The sequence below is a fragment of the Bactrocera tryoni genome, chromosome 3, assembly GCF_016617805.1.
Source record: "Bactrocera tryoni isolate S06 chromosome 3, CSIRO_BtryS06_freeze2, whole genome shotgun sequence".
Lineage (NCBI taxonomy): Eukaryota > Metazoa > Arthropoda > Insecta > Diptera > Tephritidae > Bactrocera > Bactrocera tryoni.
The window spans coordinates 766,903-789,609 of NC_052501.1; the positions used below are offsets into that span (position 1 = coordinate 766,903).

Here is a 22,707-nt window from a genome sequence, read left to right on the forward strand (position 1 = left end):
TTTGAATCGATTTTCCCAAATATGTCATTTTTAAAGTCGGTGACCAGCCTACAGAAAAAACTACTGCATCGATCGTTTGAAAATTTTGTACAAATATTCTACATATATATACATAGCTCTCGAATGACGTCGAGTTTTTCCAAAAATTTTTATTTCTAAGAATTTTACAATAACAAATAGGACGATTTTTTCGTCCAAAATCGCCATTTTGGCTTGAAAATGGTACCGAAAATTGAAAAATTGGAAGATTAAAAAAAAACTCGACGTCAATTGAAAGATAAACTAACAAACTAAAGAAAGCATTTTCACTTTTTGGTTTCAGATGACCCAGTGATGCTGTAGGCTGGTCACCGCACAACAACTTTTTTTCGAAGTGCCTGCAGAGATCGACGATAAATCCGTTATTCCTCGCTATTTTTCGATAAAACTTTTTTTAAGTATCCTTCAAATGTTGTACTTTCATATAATAATATGTAAAATAAACCTACACCAATAATTTTTTCTAAAAAAATTCACGAAAAAAGGTCTTTTTTCGACGAAACAAACCTTACCCCCCCCTTAAAGGTAAGGTTGACTTTTGAAACATTTGAGGTTGATTGGGTAAATATTTACGGCTCATATGGAACTAGTAAGAGACTGACATATTTCTGACGATAATATGACTGCAAAAATATCAGTTGCTTGTATGAAAATATACTTCCGAACGACCAGTTGGATGTTCGATTCGTTACAGTTGTATAGTGTATATGGTTATAACAAGTGGATTTCTCTGCGGGGCAAGCGAATGAGTTTGTGTGAGCGTGTGTGTAAGTAGGCTAGTGCAGCGCAGATGTAGAGTCGCCGCTACTTTTAATGTTGATTTCTAAATTATCACAAGTTTCTATAAATAGCTTTATATACGCACATACATACGTATACCATATATGCATGTATATATATACTTACAAATATGTGTAGCAACAACAGATGTACCGCTATACTAGTGGCCATGTGTATGTACTTGTATATGTATGCATGAGGAAATGGGGCCAATGAATGAGTGGGCAGAACAAATGTTTTATTTTAGTTATCAGAATGAACTTTTCGAAATAAAGAAATGTGTACAAAATAAGTATGGGTAACGCCGAGACATAAATCAGGTTCGCCTCCACGCGGTGCATCTTGGGTAACGCTAAATGACCTGCGACCTCACGGCCTCGTAGAACTCATACGGACTATTAGGTTATGCTGAAGACATAACCCCATAAGAGCGGGCGTCAGCCCTCGCCTTGGCCTCAAAACTGAGACAATGTAAGACCGTGAAAGCCGTCTACCTTTCCGGGAGGTGGATAGCGGCTCTGAGTGGGGATCCTTATAACATGGAAACTAATATATGTACAAAATGTGACGTGGGAGGAAGTTGGTGGAAATGGACTTCGACGAAAAGATGAGGTAAGAAAAGGGCTGATCGGCTGTGATGTAAACAGTGTGGGATCGAGCAAATTCCAATCTACTTTAAAATGACAGAGGTCGCAGCAGCAGAAAGCCTCCCTCAATAATAAGCCATGGACAGGAGCGGTATCAACGTTTATCGAAATCGCCGAACGTGCTGCATCTACTGAACTCAGGTAGCGCAGTATGGGAGAAAATGGAAATCTCTCGCGATGATTGGAAGCGTGATAGATTCATATTTGCACAGCCACTATGCTCAAACTCGTGTCTGGCTCCCTACTGAAGCCTCCTCTCGTGAGGGAATTAAGAAGATGCTGCGGTGCCACAATTCTTCGCTACCCACTCATGACTGGAGAGTGTTGAGGAACCATATCGGCAAGCGCAGATTCTTTCAAATAAAAAGTCGGTTAGAGCAGAAGGTGGATTGTCGAACGACGGATCCGTAGCTGAGAAGAAACGATATTTATAGCTTAAAGACAAAGAGCCATAGGTATACAGAACAAGACAAGCAAGTCGGTCTTAAATGAACTTAACGTTTTTCTTTTACCACATTTTAGCAAAGTCACAACCAAACTAGGACGGAGCCGGGCAATGAACTCAAAGCTAGTCAAGGAGTGTATTACTTCGCTATCTGTGACATCAAGTTAATTCCATATTAAAGTTGGCCTGTTGTCTGACCATAGCGGGATCGTCGGAAACTATAAATCTATAGAAAATCCATGGAATAACTAGCTTTTAGCAAGATTCACATGACCATTATGATAGGTGTCCTAACTGGACATTGTCCTATTGGCACTCACGCGCTAAGGCTAAAGATTTTGAAGGACGTAACTTGTCAAAGTTGCAGGGAGGAAGATGAGCTGGAAACATCTAAACACTTTCATCTTCACTGTGCAACTGTCGCCAGACTAAGGTTGAAGTTAAAATGAATAGATTAAATAATTATAGAAAATACGATAACGGATAAATGAAGAACAGCTGACTTATTACAATATTGCCCAAATTACCATTTTCTCACTATGATATGTACCTTACAAGCCACATTAAATGAGTGCCCTTACTAATTTTGATGTTTACGAATTTGTGTGTACAGTAGAAAACTATAAAAACTACAATAAACACAGGAAGGTGGCCGAACTTAACAGTGAACGACCTCTAAGCCAATTGACGATGTTGTTATTGTTGTTGTTCGCTATTTGCTTGTCCGCTTGATTAACCGACTGGGACTTTGTTGTGATGGAGGCCGCTGCTGTTGCCAGCTGTGTAAAGTAATTGTAAGCAACAAAATAACAAAATAACTCAAGTGAAAAAGCAATAAAAGAAATACAAAAACAAGTAGGAAAGCGCAAAGTTCGGCTGCAACCGAACATGTCATACCCTTTGAACTTGCAAAAATCAAAGCCAGGGAAATACATTATGGTGCAAATCGTCAACCAGAGGATCGGAATCCAAGCAATTATATATACGGTTGATCTTCCTTAACTCGAATCACCATAATAAACAAAAAAACTTCGAGCTAGAGAAATTTCGAGTTATGGAAGGGAAATTTTATCAAATTTGACTTATATTGCCAATTCAAAAGTTCGATTTATCGAAGTTCGAGTTATGTAAATTCAATTATATGTATATATTTAATGATATTTTGTGGTCGTGGCAATTGTCCGATTACGCATCATAACGAACACGTAATTTTGTACGTATGTACCTAGTTTATATATTAATTTTTACTCAAGTTACGGACGGATTGATTATATACATAATCATGTAAATATATATTGTACATAGATATGTGTATATAACCATATATGTATATGTACTTATATCTATTTCGCTTAGCTTCAGCTGATACGTACAAGCGTTAGGTGAACAAAACGATTATACTCTGTAGCAACAGGTTGCTAGAGTATAATAAAGAAACGTAAAGTAGAAAAGCTAGAAAACAACAAAACAGTGTGTGTACATCTGTAAGTAGTTACAGTAAACTTAAGTGATAACAAGCGTGCTCGTTTTAAAAACGGCGGGGGATAGCGCACAACAACTTGTTAGCACAACTCAACTTCAGTATTACAATATTCGAAGCAAAAGCAGTGTGCGAATGGCTAAGTACATATTTGTTTTCAGATAAGTAAACTTACAACAACCACGTAGTAAAACCACTTGCGACCGGCATATCCTGGCAAAAGTCAAAGTTGTCGTAAACACCACAGATTCTAACTAGTGTTTTTTTTTTTAAAGAGCATAGTTACGCTTCGGCGCAGTATTTTTCCAAAAGCAAAACATGGAATTTGTGTACAAAATTAGAAAATTTCGCTGGAATATAAGTTGAACTAGTCATATACATACATATTTATTTGAAGTATGAAAGCTCTCAACTGAAACTTGGTAAAAAAAATACAAGATGTTCTTATAGAAAAATGACAGCTGCTTGACTAGTCCTAGTTTTAAACTAGTACGTTTCAATGAAGAGGGAAATAGTGCAAAAAACAAAATGAAACACGACTTGTTACAGAAGTGAAGTACTTACTTGACATTATCACTTATCAGTATTTTTGTTGCCATTTTCCGCACGCTTGTTTCGCCTTTTGTGCTGTTGTTTATATTTACTAAACGTTGTCATTGTAGTTGTAATTATTTACACTGTATTTTCGTTACATCGCAGTGGAGTCTGTCGCAAGCGCTGGGTAAATGATATTGTTGTGATATATTTATCTTTGCAACAGCAATCGCAACGCTGGTGTACCGTGATGCAAGTACATAGTACATATGTATGTACGTACATGCGTTTTTACATTAGTAATATGAATAAATGTATTGATTTCGCCTCAATTAATTGCAGATACGAAAGAAACATTCACTTGTTGTTGATAAATAATTCAAATGTGCAACCACATGCCATAACTCAATTATATAATTATTGTCACATTGATGGATGAAGCGGTCTAGCTCAAGATCAGCCACATCATTAAATATTTTAAGGCTATGCACAATTATACCGATTTGTGTAGGTGAGCATTACTTACGCAAACCACAGAATTTTCATTTCTTTATTAATATGTATACCCCTCTACTACATACATATGTAGAGCTAAAATGCGTATTTACAGTGGCGATAAAAATTCAGAAATCGTAGAATAAATGAGATAGATATGATCTTATGTTTTTATGTCCAGAGTTTAATATGTACATTTGTATGTATGTATGTATGTATGTAAGTAACAAAAAAGTTGCCAGACTAGAACTTGCTTTTAGTCAGTTTGTATAGCAGCTATATGGTAAAGTGGTCCGAACTGTACAAGATGGTACATTTGGGGATTGTAGCATTGCGTGAGACAATATAATCTCTGGCAAGTTCCGTGAAGATGTCTTGTCAAGTAAAAAACATTTTCATACAAGAACTTGATTTTGTTCGTTCACTTTGTTTGTCAGCTATATACTAAAGAGGTCCTATGTAAGCAGCTTCGCGGGAGGATAAAGACATGTGCAAAATTTCAGATGATTGCTTCTATGTTGCTAAACCCCAAAAAGCGTAATAATATTTGCTTCTGTCTCCATTTCTTCCGTCATTTCCATTAACGCTCCGAGTTTCTGGTGTAAAGTATTCTATTGAAAGTATGCGTAGTGATATACCTTCATGTAAATGTTATGCACCAATTTTGGTCCTTATCGGCTATAATCGTTTAGACAAGCAGTGTCATTCTAAGTTAACACACTCTTGGTAGATACGTTCACCGTGAGAATTGTCACAGCAAAGCATGAAATGGTGAAATACAAGGTAAGCAGCAAATTCGATTGACTGACTTTATAAACATATTAGACGGCGGATTCGCCTCCATTTTTTCAAAAAGTTGCAAATTATACAACCTCTATATATGGTATAATCTTTTTGATTAGTGTCTGGTGTTATATTGGCTATCATTTAAACGTCTTATGTTTGGAGTATAAAAAGATAAAAGTGAGAAGGGAAATATAATACGAATATGCGAAGGTTTTAAATTTAAAAGAACTTTCGATAGACGCTGGTTTTGCCTTCTATAGCTGACGTTCAATTTAATATTTGATAAGGTTTTACACAAAATTAATGCAAGGCTTAAAATTGTTCCACTATTAACAATTCCGCTTTTCGGATGAAATCGGAACGCAAACCACAATAAAGAAAAGAAGACATACTTATATACATACATTCGTGTATACCGATTGCAAGGTAAGATCATAATTACATAATACACGCATTACATTACATTATTTTTGATTCATATGGCTTAACAAATACTACATATGTATGTATGTATGTATGTATGTATGCATAATGAAGTGCAAAATATGACTGACTACTAATTTATTGTTTTTGAATTATCTTGTGGCTAATGAAAACCACAATTACAGGCACACTTCATCCGTAAACAATGATCATATTTATGTATCAATTTACTTTTCATTTTTCCATTAGAAATTCATAATTATTTATTGCGTTTTACTATCATTATTACTGTTATTATTATTTTGCATTGAAATTCTTCGCCAACAAATTTGCAATGCAAATCATATTATTTGTTTATTGTTATTCAATGTTGTTGCTTTTGTGGTATGCAAATGATGTTGTCCTTATAATATATAGACGACATCTGATTTACACCAGTTGATCTACTCAAAATGCATTGAAATCGTAATACAATACTATTTCTATTTGATTAACATCTCACAGGCAGACATACACACATACATATGTACGGACTTCAGAAATTTCTGTTTGTATGCTAGAACACTAGTCAGGAAAATCGCTAGCATACAAACAGAAATTTCCGAAGTCCGAATATTGGTTATACGGCCTTTTACCTTATTTGACCAACAATTTCAAGCACAATCCATTAAATTAAGTAAGTATTTACTTGTAAATAGGTGCATTTCTTTACGTTCTTTGATCATATTAAGCTCTCACTAAGCGTCGGCAATGACCGCGTACATTGTGTATTCTTGTTCTCTCATTTCATTTTTGATCTGAACTTACATACATCGGTAACTGCTTTTTACATATATACACATACATATATAGTATTGTAAGACCTAGACTAGGACCTTGAAAACAATATTAATTGAAAATTCAAACTACACAACTTCACCAAAAAATTGCATTGCTTATTAAAACGAATTTTCCGAACGAAACAACACCATAAAACCGAAAAGAGATTTTTAGGAGTGACAATTTAATCTCATTAAATATTAGGTGTTCGATGGCTCAAAGTGTATAGTGTGGAGTAGAGAAAAAGCTTTCATGTGCATATTACAAATTTTTCATTAACAATTAAGCCATATGAAAAACATCTGTAAACATTAGTTGGTACTACTTACAATTATGGCCAGATAGTAACGGTAATCATATGGCAGTGGCCCATCGCCGTCCATAATGAAGTTTTGTGTTCGTAGAAAATGATCGAGGAAACGCGGATGATAATTAATCACCTGCGTGACCTGATCCAACTCCAAATCTTCCATATTGTAATCTTGATTAGAACACTGAAATCGTAAACAGAAAATATTTATTTAATAATATTTACTGAAAATAATGAACTAAATAAATAAATAATCAAAAGTGAGTATAAATTAATGGCTAATAGATACTTAAACTTCCATTATGCAAAATATATATAAAATGATTAAAACATGTGTGGTCAACTAGACTTTTTTAGATGATCTTTCTTTCATTTGAATAATCGATGTATCTTTGAAAGGTCGTTAGTATTAAAGATATTATGACCAGCATTTGTACTCGTATAGCTATGTCAGTGTATTCGTAAGCTACTTTCATGAAAATCTTTAATATAGTGTATATTTTGCTGTCGAGGACTAAGAAGCCTAATAAATCCAATCATCAACAAACAAATGCATTAGCTCGTTCCCTTCTGAGCAAGAACCAAATACATATACCATGTACGTATTCTAAAATCTAGAATAGGGTATATACGAGAACATTTATATAAATTACGTGTCACGTGTTCTCTGGAGTACACTTTTCCGACTACTAAACCGATTTTAATAAAATGTATACATATATCAGTTGTGTTAAAAGTGAAAACCATTCATAAACATACAAAATGTATTTGTAAACATAAGCATTTGTTCAAAACTCAAAACAAAACAAAAATAATAAATTTGTTTCTTAAGTGCTAAATATCATTAGCTAGTCAAGTTTCTGTTGCAAAAGCGTTTTTCAATTCAAAATATAAATAAAAATTCTATTGATTATTTTTCAAATGCTGAAACTGAATACATAATTGGGAAAAACGACAATTGATCATTTCTTGCTAGTTTCTTTACTCTATCGTTTTTCGCTCTTTGTGAGAGCAACTGGCAATCATATTCATCCTGATAGCTAGCAGTTAAGATACAAACCTAATAATTATTATAATTTTGAGTAGAATGTTAAATGAAAAAATCCTTATTTTTTCCATTGACAAATATCTGTATCATCCATTCTCAAAACTTAAGTTCAAGTACAATCTCCTGGATACCTTTACCAACAATAACATTTTTGCCGTATTGAATAGTTTATTATAATAGTATTTAATGTAAATAAATATATCATATCCACAGCAACACGTGGCGGATCTACTAGTAAATATAAAAAATGTCAATGAAAAAAGTTTTCCATACAAGAAACTGATTTTGATTGGTCATTTTATATGGCAGCTATATGTGGTAAAATTCGGATATCTTGGAAAGAAAACGACGGGACTTTTTTACTTATATACAGAGGGACAGGTGGCCATATACATACATACGTACATGTTTATATGTATGTATATATATGTAAGTAACATAATAATATGCAGCTTCAGCATTCTAGCCTTTGAAACTGACGTGTAATCGCCGTTGACTTTTCTAATTTGTTCAATGTTTTAGATAAGCATATGTCTTCATCATCATTTGCATAAAGCTTATGAATATATTTAAGTGCTAAAAGCTTTTATAAGCAGCATTTGTTTACTAATATTTTGCATGAATTGAATATGTCAACGAAACTGGATGGCAAATACACTGAAGAACAGATAATGTCTACCACCAGCGCCTCACACTCGTTGTTTTCGCTACTATTCACTATGGGTTAATAATTAATTATAGTTTAGACTGTTTAATATTCATTGCTGACTTAAATGGCGCCAATGCTAATGAGCTGCTCTTTGCAACAAATGTTTCCACATGCACAAACTTAGATTTGTACCTAAAGTTTCAGCAATGTATATTTAAAACAGCGAATTTTCAGCTAACATGGCGTATGAGCAATTTGCTCTAAGAAAATTTTAGTTAAGACAAATAAAACCAGTTTGCCTCACACTGTTCTACTCTCGGCAGTGTTAAGATTCAGTTGTTTTTACATTTTAACTGAAAATCGAAGACATACCTAAAAGCAATCATTAATACGAAACTAAATTACAAAAAAAAAATGTAAATTGTAAGGACCACAGAAGAGATAGGTATTGCTAAACTTCAGTTAGAAGAACAAAGGTCTAACAAGTGGTAAATAAATAAAAAAAGTAAGGATGCAGCAGTAACTGGCGGTGTTGAAACAATATCTACAACATTGCCGTTCTATACCCTAAATATAATCAAGCGTCGTGTTCTTAAAACAGTGGGTTCAATCACAAAACCGATAATAGAATTGAAGGCATTTACGAGTATATAATTATTAATAAATAAGAAACTTTACGACTTCAACCTACTTTACCCTGACCATATTACCAAGCAGCCGACAGACGGTAATAATATGCATGAGTGGAAATGCTTTAAACAATTCACATGCTTCATATATACACGCATATGAAAGTATTCACTCGAGCATGTTGTAAATATGTGCAGTGTTATTTACTTGTAAGCGAGAAATAGAAAAAACACAAGTATGTAATATAAACTATCAAATTAAAAAATACTTTTCATATTCATAAACAGCGTGAACGCGACAAGTTTTCAATTAGCGTTTAACGGCTACATGTCTGAACGTTTCGACTGACGCGAGACAAACTTCACTGAACTATGTTACTGACTCGACGAAAATTTGCATATTTGTACAATTTGAGACGAACGAATACACACATGCACATTGGAACACAGATGGGCGATGGCCAACTTATTAAGCGCGCCGAATATCACCTCTTATTTCACATTTATTGTTGTTACTGCCTCTCCCATTGAAGAATTATGACTTTTTGTACATTTACTCGTTTCTATATTTGTTTTCGACAATAAAAAAATAGAGTCTACGCGCTGGCGCAAAAATGAACGTGAATTGTAAAACTTATGACAGTTTTGAGTCCATCAAATACTGCAATATTTGGTTGGCGGTTAAGGTCACAAACAGATAGGCAATGGCAGCAAGCAAAAAGATAAACAAACTAATAAAACAGAAATGGGAAAATTATATAGTATACTATGCAAATATAAAGCGTACAGTGCACACACACTCAAATGTATTAATAGCTATAATAAGTACTGTGTGCGTACGTGCCGTGTTTGCATAAAACTTTATGTCTTTATTGCTTTTATTTATTTTATGTGCGCTCGCAACTCTATTAGTATAAAGCATTAGGTAAACACTCTGTTGACAATAAACCACAGCCGTTTTCAAAACTGACATACGCTGCTGTTGCATTGGACATCTTACTGAGGAAAGTCCCAAGCAAATGGAGTAATTATTTAAAATTGTCTGCCTTAAGCAAATATCCAATGGTGCGACCTTTTTGATTCCTTGAAATAATATTCGAACGACTTTCTTAAGTGGCTAAGAAAGACTAATGCCGTTGTCTTAATGTCAAGACTCCTTCCTTAGGTAAAGTTAACCATAGCTTATCTGACAGATGGTTACTAACCAGACATTGAAAAACGGCATTAACGAGAGAAATAACAGTGAATATTATTATTGCTACAAATAAGTTTAAAAAGGTGTTCGGCATTTCGTTAAAAAGCAGAATTGCATACATACAATGAGTTTATGAGCATATCACGTCTCATTTTAAACGCTTGAATTGCCATTAGAATTCAGTGAGAGCATGATAGTATAAAAATGCTTATTCACGTACTTCTTACGAACTGGTTAATTTGAAGTCTTGAACTTGTCCAATAGTTTGTCAAGTCAAGTTCTTGAAACTTTTTTAACGTCGCCATGTTTCTTTTAGTTTCCCGCTTCAATTGCGTTGTAAAGATATACATAGAAAAGCTTTAATTACCTCTAGTCCGCGTATTAGTACATGGTACTTCTAGAACTTGGTCAACCACAGCGTGCTGTTCCATTTAAACATACACTTACAAAAGTTCGAAGTAAATAGATTGCCGAATTGTAAACATGTGTAAAAAGTGACAGCTGTTGTATATCTAAGCTGCATAGACTGAGCATACACAAACCATTATATATACGCATACATATTCATACATGTACATATGTATGCACATACATGAAAAACAACCAATATTTCCCCACACTATACATTGGCGCCCGTCATGTAAATGCAAACGAAAAACTACGAAAATATGTATGTATGTATGTATGTCAGCCGGTCTCGTCTGAGTGGAGGATGTTGCTTTTCCTGTTGCTGCTGATAAAATGTAAATTATCGCTGCCACTGAGTGTTTTCATGCAATCAAGCTTTAGACAAAACAAATCATTCAGTTCACACATATTTATATTAACAGAAACGTAGAGTGAGCTAGCCCAACGTCACTATAAAAAATAATTCTCCCATTTTACACGTACATATGTGTGTGTGCGTTTGTGCGCAGGCAACGTGCTATCAACGCTCTTTCAGACGAGTACGAGAATTGCTTCGTCTGGTTTTTGTTTTGATTAAATCACTTGTTACTTTACTCTTTCTTTTGCTTTTGTTTTTGTTATTGTTTTTATTGAGAATGACAACACAACCCAACACAATCGAATGCAGACTTATGAAATTTATTTATCAACAATGTTTTCAATTAAAATGTTACTTATACGCCATGGTTTAATAGAGGGCGATGCGATAAATCAACAAAGCGAACGATATTCTCCACAATAAGAGAATGTGTAATGTTATTATATAAATTAAAAATCATAAATCAAAGTTGTTTTATTCTTTACGAAATATTCGCCTTCTTCATGATTCATAAAGCTCATACATATGTACATATATGAATTTTAGTCAAGAGAGGGTACGTGGCGTATACGTAATAAATTTTACATTATACACACCCGGATTAATATGCCTATATTTTCTGCAAATATATTCGTAAATTAGTGGTTACTTAATTCAGGGTCATAAATAATTAACAGACGCCACTAAATACGAATATTTATATGAAATAGCAATAAACACTTTAATATACATATATACATACATACATGAATGAATGTATAATAAAAGCAAATAAAACATTATATGTTGTATCGATATCAGCATATGGGTAAATGAGTAAGAAATAAATTTGATTATGTGAATTTTCATAACAAAATATTTATATATAAAATTGTATAGCAGAATTAATTGCACTTATAATATACATGTAATAATTCCTGGATATTAAGGAAGGGAAGACCGTAAATAAAATATTCTTAAATCAAAAAACTCAGATCACTTATTGAAAAGCTGGAGGTGTGAAAAAACACATGCCGTATATTATTGAGTTGGGGAAAAAATCGCCATCAAAACTAAACTTGAGTAAACTTATCTTGATGATCTTTCTTTAGCAAATATTACGAGTTTGTAGATGGGCGTATTCGGAACACTGCCACTCCCACATAACGCCATTAACCAAAACATATAAAGTGCCATAACTAAGCACAAAATTAACATATAAAACTATAATTTAGTGCAGAGGATGGCTGCAGCATGGGGCACAAGTGGGTATAAAATGTTGAAACCCCGCCATCTAATAAGTTTAATGTGCATACGTCTTAAACCAATTAAGCGCCAACAACCAAATTCGCTCAGCGCAAATATTATAAGAATTCCTACAGTTTGAAAATAGATGAAATCGGATGATAACCCCGCTCACTCCCCATATAACGGTATTGTTAAAAACTACTAAAGCGCGATAAAGCAATAACTAAATACGCCAGATACATTAAATTTTACCCTCGAGATTGTGTGACAGAGCTTTACGAGAGCTGGGGCCAAAATTGGACGATCGGAGTGACGCCTCCCACTTTTAAGTGAAAACACATATACATACCTACTATGTATATCTTGAGACCCGACAGACCGATTTAAACCAAAATTGACATCTGACATTTTTATGTTACAGTGTGAAAGTGGGACTACAGCCACGTCTACTTCCCATATAACACAATTTTAAATTCCATCTGATTCTTACTTTTCGAGTGTACAAATCACAAAAAAATTAATATACCGGGATAAAACTCTGCACTAATATTGACTTTCCAATATGCTCCATTATGGCCATCTTTGTGCCTAAAATGGGTAAAATTTGGGGAAAACTTGACGTAGCCCCACATACTAATATGAGAATTTTCGAACATCCGGATGACCTTATTCCATATGACTGGTAATTTTATGTGAGGTACCTTATGAAACATAGGGAACATTTTTTTAGTCTATGACATGTTAATAGTATGTGGTATTGGCAAGAATAGATATAATTGGGTCAAAATTAAAGCCGATACTTAATATAAAGTTTTGCCAACTTCTAAATGTATTTCCCTGGCTTTGATCATTGTAAAGTGCAAGAATATAAAATGTTCGGTTACATCCAAACTTAGCCCTTCCTTACTTGTTGCTATCTGATATTTGTACATTAAAGTGCTGACAAGTGTGAAAAAAATATTTGTATCTTTAATCTATGAAAAGAACGCTGCCTAAACCAGAGAATACAGCTGCAGAGAGAGCTCAATAATGAGAAACATAATGAAATAGCGAAGACAAAATAGTAATATCTTAAAAGGCGCGAACACAGTAAAAACATCGGACCTGCGAAACATATACCAATATGTATATTACATACCATATATGTACGTGTGTGATACATACAGAGCAACGAAGAGCCAAGAGTGCGTTGCCACTCAACTGACCGCGTTCGGTTCGTGGTTTGCACTGTTTGCTGTGGTTTGCCGGTATTTGTCGTGGCAGTGTTCTGCAAGCATTTGTCACTCGTGTCTGCCCACATTTATCGCCAACAAATTGTGAGCAACACTTAGTTGTTTGATCTCATATTTAAATTTGCATAAATTTACATTGAACGAGACGATTTTATTGCTCATTCAACTTGATTTCTTTTTTAAATATTCGTCTTAAGCCACTATTAACAGTTCCAATCTTCATATACATTGAAGTAGTTATCACAGCACAGTATTTTGAAGTTTGTTTCGTTATAAATTAGGCAATTTGTGTTTTAATCGTATACTTTTACTGCCTCATGAAATTTTATTTTTAAATGGTTCCCCGATTTCGCGGGCTTTTCATGTTTTTTCTCCATATAAACTACCAAAATTCAATATATACATATATTATAACAGAAATTTTCTGAATGCTATCAGTAGATTTCTCATTCATACCCTTATATATAAAGACGATATTAGTATCAAGTCACTCAAATCCAACGCGAATGATAAAACTAAATTGTCTTACAATGCCAAAACATCTGTAAATAAATAATTGAACACTCAAACTTTGTGAGAATGATACATTTATAAATAACTCATTTAAGTGAGCAATTGCAGTTGAAAAGCATTTGCTTTATCGAACACAAAAGCACTGTATAAGATTTAAGTAAAAATGTTTAGTTTAAGATCAAAGTTACCCTTGTCATATTAGCTTTTCTATTGCTCTTCACGCTATTGTGTAGATATGCATGTAAAATGTACATTAGTTACTTACTTCACTTCCAATGTAGATACTATTGTTAACGGTATTGCATACAGCTGACGATTGATAAGGATTTGAATATGACATCCCACAAAACGAAACTGGGTTTAACTAAGTTTTGTTTGTTTTGCTTTGTATTTATAGTAAGTGGTTATTAATTATATTTATGCACGCTTCACTTCAATTGAGCAAACACGAATATACATACATATGTATATGTCCAAATATATTAATAATGTAGAATATACATATGTATACCTCTTTAATAAATACATATGTATATTACACTTAATGTTGTTTTCGTTCTTCATTTTTTTACATAGCGATTACTATATTCCTCTTATATCATATCTTGCATAATGAAATTACTACATACTCGTATTTAACATTGACTCAAATAAAATTAGATAAGTGTCCACCAAAACTTTCAGCTCGAACAATCTAAAATGGAATCGCCAATATTTTGCGCAATTTGAATAAACCAACACACTGTGCACAACATTCCTACATAGAGGAACATTTGAAATTCACTTGGTATGAAACTAGAATCAGCTCACACAAAACACAAACAAGCAATGTTTAAGTGATGTTGTCAAACTGTCATGTCAATTCCTAAAGTATGTTGACTTAGTCGGTAAGTCATCGGTTATTGAAATATAAAACATGTCAAATTTACGATGATTAAACTGATGTTCGGATTATGCTGTCTGTTGACTAATTATGTTTTGCATCTTTATCAGCATTCTTATCTATACAGTAATTATCTAGATTCGTATTGTGGCTTCAGATCTCAAAATAGAATTGTAAGGAGATGGAGATGTGGATATGCATACAATCTTGAACTATTTTGACAAGCAGAGTAACTTTGTCAAACATATGACTAATAAAAATTAAATATTTAAGAAGCAGGAAGCGTAATTTAGCATAACACATTTATAATTAAAAATAAAAATAGAAATATTAAATTATAAATTTTTTTTTTACTATACGATTTATTACTTTTGCCTAAACAAGCCATCTCCCCTCGACTGTTAGTTATGCAGACAATCTTTTTGTAAACAAATATTCTTATACTTACAGTATATCGATTAATACAAGCAGATTCAGTACACACGAGATAAATAGTTTAAATTTCACTTCTCGATCATTTGCTAGCACCCTCTACCGCTAAAAATCAAGCCTAAAATTGTATGGAAGAAATTTTACAAATCCATTCTTTTGTTGTTTCCAATTTTGGTTAGGAAATGAGGTTGATAACATAAACTGCAATAATTATTCCTAAAAAATGCTTTATAAAACTGAGCACTGATGATAATGGCCAATATAAGCTGAATCTATGGCTCTGCGGTTATACGAGTACTAAATCCCTTTTAATTAGCCTTTTGTTGCTAATGCGAAAACATTAAAAATTTCAACTTTTTGCGCTTCCTTATCCTTTTTTAATTTTTTAATAATTCAAAATGCCTTTAATATTGTAATTCACACTTCGCGTTAATTTTTTGTTAGCATCACTTTTCATCGCACACACTTTTCCACGACTTCGGTTTGGTTGTATTTTGCATTGGTAACATTTCATATACTTTTTATTTATTGTTTTATTACTTTATGGCGCGTAATTTCAAGTCAAATACCAAAAATAAATACGCGCGATAATCACAAAATATCGTAAGCAACACCACAAATACACTTACATATATATTTATGTACATACCTACGCATAAGCGCAACAACAAATGCGACGTAAAACAAGAATAACAATAAAGTAGCTGCAATTTATGAGCGATGCGTGAGCGTCCGCAATTGACGCGTTGCCAAGCGGCACACGCGCGGTGTCGGAGTGAGGGCGCGCGGGAGTTTAGACGACTTTTGTTGACACTATAAGTAGTCAAATGTAGCTCTACGAGTATATGACTTCAGCTTTAGGTAGCGCGTTATGTTTGATCGATCGACTAAATTGTTTATGTGCGCGCGCGTTTCTACCCTACGCTAGCGGAACGTACGATGCGAGCCCGAGTGCTTCGACGTGCGTACCTTACCGCATACGGTCTGAAACAAGAATGAGCCAACTGAAAACTTTTCGAAAACAAATGTGTGCCGAAAAAATACTAGGTTATCGCCGAGGCAAATGCGAGCGTGCTCGAATAAAGGGCTTCGGTGCATTTAGTGTTTTCTTCTGTGGCATCGTGCAGCTACAATCGACCGCTATTGTTTGCGCGCGCGTATCTAAAAAGTCAACATACATATACTTGTAGCATCCGACTCTGTTCACACACGGATACTTTTGGTGGCCAAACACGTCGCTTGTAGCGCTGTGCGGCGAAAAAAGACGAGCGGCACAGTGCTGTTCGTTCTCGGACAACATGCTTTATGTTCTTCTTCGTAATAGTTAGTTGCTACCTGGTTCGGTATTCGTTTTCATTGGAAATTCTTTCCATACCTGCATTTGCACACGATTCCAAATGAATGTTTGCAAGTATTACAATATGTTTTGAAATTGTAATTGTATCATCTATATTTTGTACGTCATATCCATAATATAAGCTGTCTTCGATCCAAGTGTTTCTCTCCAGCGAATCGAACAAACTCTACTAGATGCTAAAACAAACGAAGAGCACTTGTGGTACAACCCTGACGCATGCGCAATAATCTTACGATTCTTTTTTAGTGAAGATATTATTTTTTTATAAGTAAATTACTATAACGCATCTTAAGTTTTCAAATACAAGAAAAAAAAGAAATTTGTATTTTAATTTCTAATATGAGCCATTCACAATAGAAAAACTGAACTAAAATATGCAAAAAAAAGTTAGTTGCACTGAAGATAGCGAGCAGAAAAATTGCGAATCGAAGACAATTTTTAGAAATTGGAAAGATAAAAATTAGCGTACCAGAATTCGGGCATATGATATGCATTGAGACGCTGAAAATTACCATACTCGGTAATAGGCAACCAGGAGAGAATTTCCCAATAATGAGCAACAGGAATTTCCATGTGCAAACCCAGACATATCGAGCTCAATTCATACACACTCCCATATGTTACACACAACACACATGTATATGTGTGTATATGGTTGTTGTTGGTTTTTCATTGGTCGTTTTAGCTGAATAAATAATTGACCTACCCGCACAATTTCGCTTTTGTTGTTTTCCTTTTTTACTTTTCACTGTATTTTGTTTTCGTTTTGTTGCATCTTTGTTGTTGTGAAATGTATGAACAATACAAAACAAGCTTTTTGTGTGTTGTTTTCGGTGTCTCTAATTCTCATCACTTTATTTACGAAAAATCAAAAATCTGTTTAGTGAGAATAATGATGGGCTACGCCCTAAGAATCGCCAAAAGTGAAAACTTACACACAGGTAATTAAATAAAACAAAAATCGTGGCTGTTAATGGAATACAAAGCATTTGGTAAACATTTTTGAGTGCGGAAGAAACATAAATGTAAACAAGTCAACTTATCGAAGACCAGTTGAATAGACACACACATATAAATACTTACATATGTACTTTTACGAATTTACATAAACATTTCAATTTACATAACCATTCGTACCCTGCCTGTAAACATCAAAATAGGTTAGAAAGAACACCAGTTTACAACTAGACGGAAAAGAACCAGTCGCATACCAATCTTTTGAAAATTTTCTCCAGCAAATTTAATAAAAACAGAAAAAATTCAAATAGAAATATTTCCGAGAGTACAATATGAAGTATGTAGTATGTATTCATTGTGTATTATAATTCTGACCGAAATCTGAAAGTTGTCACACATAAAAAATGTCAGTTTCTCATATGAAAACTGTCAAAATCTTCAATCAATCAATCTGCGATTTTTCTAACTAGTTCGATTTTAGTCAGTTGTTACTTGGTACTTCCGCTAAAAATTAGTCAAAATTAGTCAATGGTTTACTGCGGGGTATGAATTGTAGATATGTAAATGTGCAATTTATGGTGAATAAGAAAGCGAAAAACAAAAAAGAAAACATCAAAATTATCGTTAAAATGAAAATAGTCTCTGTAATTGACAATCTATTGTGAAGTGCAGTTCGTAATAGAGCGAAGGTCAATTCTTTCTCAAAAGATCTTTTCAATTTCAATCTCTACATCATTTTGTTTAGTTGCTTCGGCACCTACATAAAGTGGAGTGTTTCTTGTTATCGGAAGACTATTTGCGGTGTTCGAAAACTTTAACAATATACTATGTACATATTACAGTACATTAACATACATATGTATGTATACCGTACTCAGATTATTATTATCAAAGAGTTTACTTAGTTTAATCAATTGTTTGGCTGCTTGGCTAACCTTTACATTTTGCGGGGGCGCTATTCTTCCTATTATTCCTTATAGTATAAACAATATTTACTTAAGGGGCTACCCGTTTCAAAAAAAAATTTTTATGTGCTTTTTCGATAGCTTATATTTCCATAAATATCCTGTGGGAATGGGGAAGGTCGTTTTTGAATGGCAGCCTTCTAAAAAGCGACCGCTCGGAGGCACAAACATATATGTATGTATGTATGTATAAGTGAAATTTTAAACGCGTTTTTCTCGAAACGACATTTTTCAAAATTGCTGGCGTCAAACTCAATAAAAAATTAACCGATCGACTTCAAATTAAAACTGAGTATTTTTGAATACATTTACTATACAATTTCCTACGATCTTTTTGATTGGTTGAAAATTGTCAACTCGGCATTAAAAACACGACCATTTTTTACCTAAAAAAACGAATTGTTTTTTCAAAATTGTGCCATTTTATATATTTTTGATATTCATGGTATGGGTAATGCATATCTTTGAGTTTTTTGTTTCAGCTACTCATTCGGCCGGAATCACGCCAGCAGTTGGGGCGCTTTTTTTGGCACCTCCGAAGACAGCCCATAACTCCGTTATTTTTCAACATTTTTGTAAAACAAAAATCTTAAAATAAGTTCGAAATATTTAATCGTATATTTTCTCTTAAAAAAATTCACGAAAATCGCCTAATTTTTCATGCGTCCCACTGGCATAGCCCCTTAAGGGGGGCTTTTTGAATTTTTTTAAAAGAAAGTACTAGATTGAATGTTTCGACATTCTATGGACGTAATAAAGTATATTTTTAGCTATATTAAAATTTTTATATATTTAATTTTTTTTTTTTACAAAAATATTAAAAAATAACGGAGTTATGTGCTGTTTGCGGAAGTGCCGAAAAAAAAGTGCCTCGCCTGCTGGCATGATTCTGCTCGATTGAGTAGCTGAAACAAAAAAATTCAAAATGTTTATTAAACTTAAATATATTTTCTATACAATGAACTACGATCTTTGAAAAATATCAAAAATTAAGAAAATTGCGTAATTTTGAAAAAAAAATCGTTTTTTTACGAAAAAAGTGGTCGTTTTTTAATGCCAAATTGACAATTTTCAATTGTATAGCAAATGTATTCAACTATATCCAGTTTTAATTTGAAATCGATCGGTCAATTTCTCGTTGAGTTATAATGTCAGCAATTTTGAAAAATGTCGTTTCGAGAAAAACGCGTTTAAAGTTTCACTTATATATGTTTGCACCTCTGAGCGGTCGCTATTTAGAACGCTGCCATTCAAAAACTATTTAAGATACGACCTCGCCTATTTCACAGGATATTTTTGAATATATAAACTATCGAAAAAGCAAAAAAAAAAAAAAAATTGAAAGTGTCACACTGGTATAGCCCCTTAAGCATCTGAAACAACGAAGTATCTTGACTTAGGATGCAATATTGAGCACGTCCCTAATATAGTGAAATGAGTATATAGTACGTATGTATGTATGTAGGTATCTGCCGAGGAATACTCGAGGGTGGATTTGTAAAACCATTTCAAAGTTCGTAGTCGTCATTCGTAAAATATGATCTTAACATTTAACAAATATGATCGTTGGATTTAGGCTAATAATAAATCTAACAGGAACCAAACCCAAGCTATGAATGTTTTTAAATAAATCATTTATAATCTTAATATAGAATATGTATGTATGTACATAAATATCAGTTATAATCCTGTGATAAAAGTGTTAGCATCAAAGCAAGTAAATATGAGTATAAATATTTTATATAATTTTATATATTCTAGATATATGTAGATATGTAAATAAGTATATTGAATATATATGTATATATATTATATATATAAAAAATGAGTATACATACATACTTATTTACATACCTTCAGACAAAAGCCGGAAATCGTAAAAATTAACCAAGCTTGAACCTGTCATGCTTCCAACCATTACTATTGCAGCGCTTGTGTTTCATTGTTTTCGAAACACTCTTTGCCAACTATCTACAAGGAATGTACATACATACATATGTACATATACATACATATTTATACAGATAGTTGACTACACTGTGTTTTGCATAAAATAACTGGTGTATACATATGTCCAACTACTGTTTACCATTAGCTGGTAATGTGGCGGATTGTTGTAAATAAAACTGGCAGGAGCAATAAATTAATTTTAATTTCTTTATTACATACATATGTTCTTTGTTAAAGAGTACTCGCGCTGAAGAAAAATATGTTCGAATACTAAAATGTTAATTGAAGCAATGGAGAACTAGTTTTATTCTGAACAAACAAACACAAACAGAAGGGAAAGTTATGAAACAGAAAATTCGTCAGATTCTAATCTAAGATCTGACATTTAGGCTGAAAAGTTTGATTCGTAAAAAAAGAAGAGCGAATTTTTGATTAGTATCATGCTCCAAGAGGTGTGGGAACAGAGTTGATGAAAACCTTAAATCATATTATGTATATTTTAATATAATTTTAAGGATTCACCAAACGGTTGAGAGCACGTGACACATGGATTTTGTAAACTGACGAATGTAAAGAGGGCTTTCAAGGAATGTGATTCCCAAATAAATACAAATAAATAATACACATATTTTTTAATATATTCAATAAATACAATCCCTACAATTCACAAATCGATGTACATAGACAACTGTTCTTAAGCATTTCCCCAACTTTGACACTTCTACCTACTACCCTAAAAAGGGTTGACAGTATTCGATATTGCAGAATATACCCTGGTAAGTAGACGATATTCTCTAGTAAAGTATAATGTGGTATTCTGGCATTCACACGCATAGGAGGGGGTGGAATTGTCTTCGAAACAGTGTGTTCAAAATTTTAATAATAAAGGATTTTTCAATAAGAGCGCTACACAATCAGGTTCATCAAACTTGGTTTGCAATAAATCGATTGTTGGAACCACATATTGTCCAAGTCCATATAATTCGGTCCAAAAATATTCAGTAGCGATCCCAATCCAGAGTAACGTGCTGGTCTTGAACATTACGGAATAAGTACGGCCCAGTGACGCCGCTGGCACAAAACCGTAATTTTTTTGGGATGGATGGAGTACGTGCGAATGTACTTTCACAGGAATAAAGATTTTAATTGATATACCAAATCGTTTTTGTTTAATTTAAAAACATTTTTGTAACGCTCTAATTGAAAAACCCGCATTTAAAGTTGAGGCTACTGGCACCGATTTTCGTTAGTAAATTTTAATAATTTCGACTCGTTGTTGGATCGTATATCTTTCCATGACGAAATGGCAAACCTTATTGAAGAGAAATGTTGAAAGAACGGGGAAAAATATGGCGTCGTTTGCTGTTCCTATCGGTCTACTTTTATAGCCTATGTATATGTATATGTATGTTCTGACCAAGCTAATTTTTATACACTATGCACCGAGCTACCTCAAATATAGATATACTCTACCTAAATTACATACATACATATGTATTTATTGTTCATAAAATATCGACCACTGATTCATAAATATTTATTAATCTATATTAACGTGGGGTGCTCATTTGCTGGGTGAATGACCTCAAAACGCACTTCGTAGGAAACACTTTCGTAGAAATACCACTTAAGATAAATATTTACGAAATCAACAAAAGCATATGTGGATAAGTATGTGTATGTATGCATGTAAACAAAATGCACTTCTAATTGCGGCGCTAGATTATTGCATATTTTCAAGGCTTACGACTTGAGAGGCCTTCTAAGTGAGATCATCAAAAGTCACACAAAATATGTAAATGTACATATGAACGTAACTGTTATATCATTATAATATGGTATATGCAAATATGCAAGTTGCAAGGCAGCCTTCACCCTTCAAGCTTGATTGCATTAACAAATAAATGCATATTGTTTATAATACACTTTGCATATATTCTACTATACATTTTTATTTTTACTAAATAGAGGGGCGCTCCCCTTTTTTCTTAATTGTGCAATTCATGCACAGCAAGCAGTGCCACTGCCCACCATAGGGAGGGAGTGAGCGCTTTACGGGGGAGAAAATTGCAACGCGTGTGATGTAAATACTTTGTAATACAGGGATTGATTGACAATATATACAATAAGTATATATACTTATATG

At 33.5% G+C, this 22,707-nt stretch overlaps 1 protein-coding gene across 5 annotated transcripts in view; it reads right to left on the bottom strand.

Moving 5' to 3' along the window:
• LOC120771028 (sestrin homolog) overlaps positions 1-22,707 on the bottom strand; it is a 66,407-nt gene that overhangs the window by 8,329 nt on the left and 35,371 nt on the right. The window contains exons 1-3 of one of the 5 annotated variants that reach the window (XM_040098807.1): positions 15,982-16,344; positions 15,349-15,450; positions 6,778-6,942 (exon numbers count right to left, since the gene is read on the bottom strand). In XM_040098807.1, coding sequence (XP_039954741.1) covers positions 6,778-6,921 — 144 coding nt within the window. In that variant the 5' untranslated portion in view covers positions 6,922-6,942; positions 15,349-15,450; positions 15,982-16,344. Of the gene's footprint in view, positions 1-6,777; positions 6,943-14,282; positions 14,430-15,348; positions 15,451-15,981; positions 16,345-22,707 lie in introns of those variants that run through there. The other 4 variants (XM_040098806.1, XM_040098803.1, XM_040098804.1 and 1 more) reach the window with 4 other exon arrangements.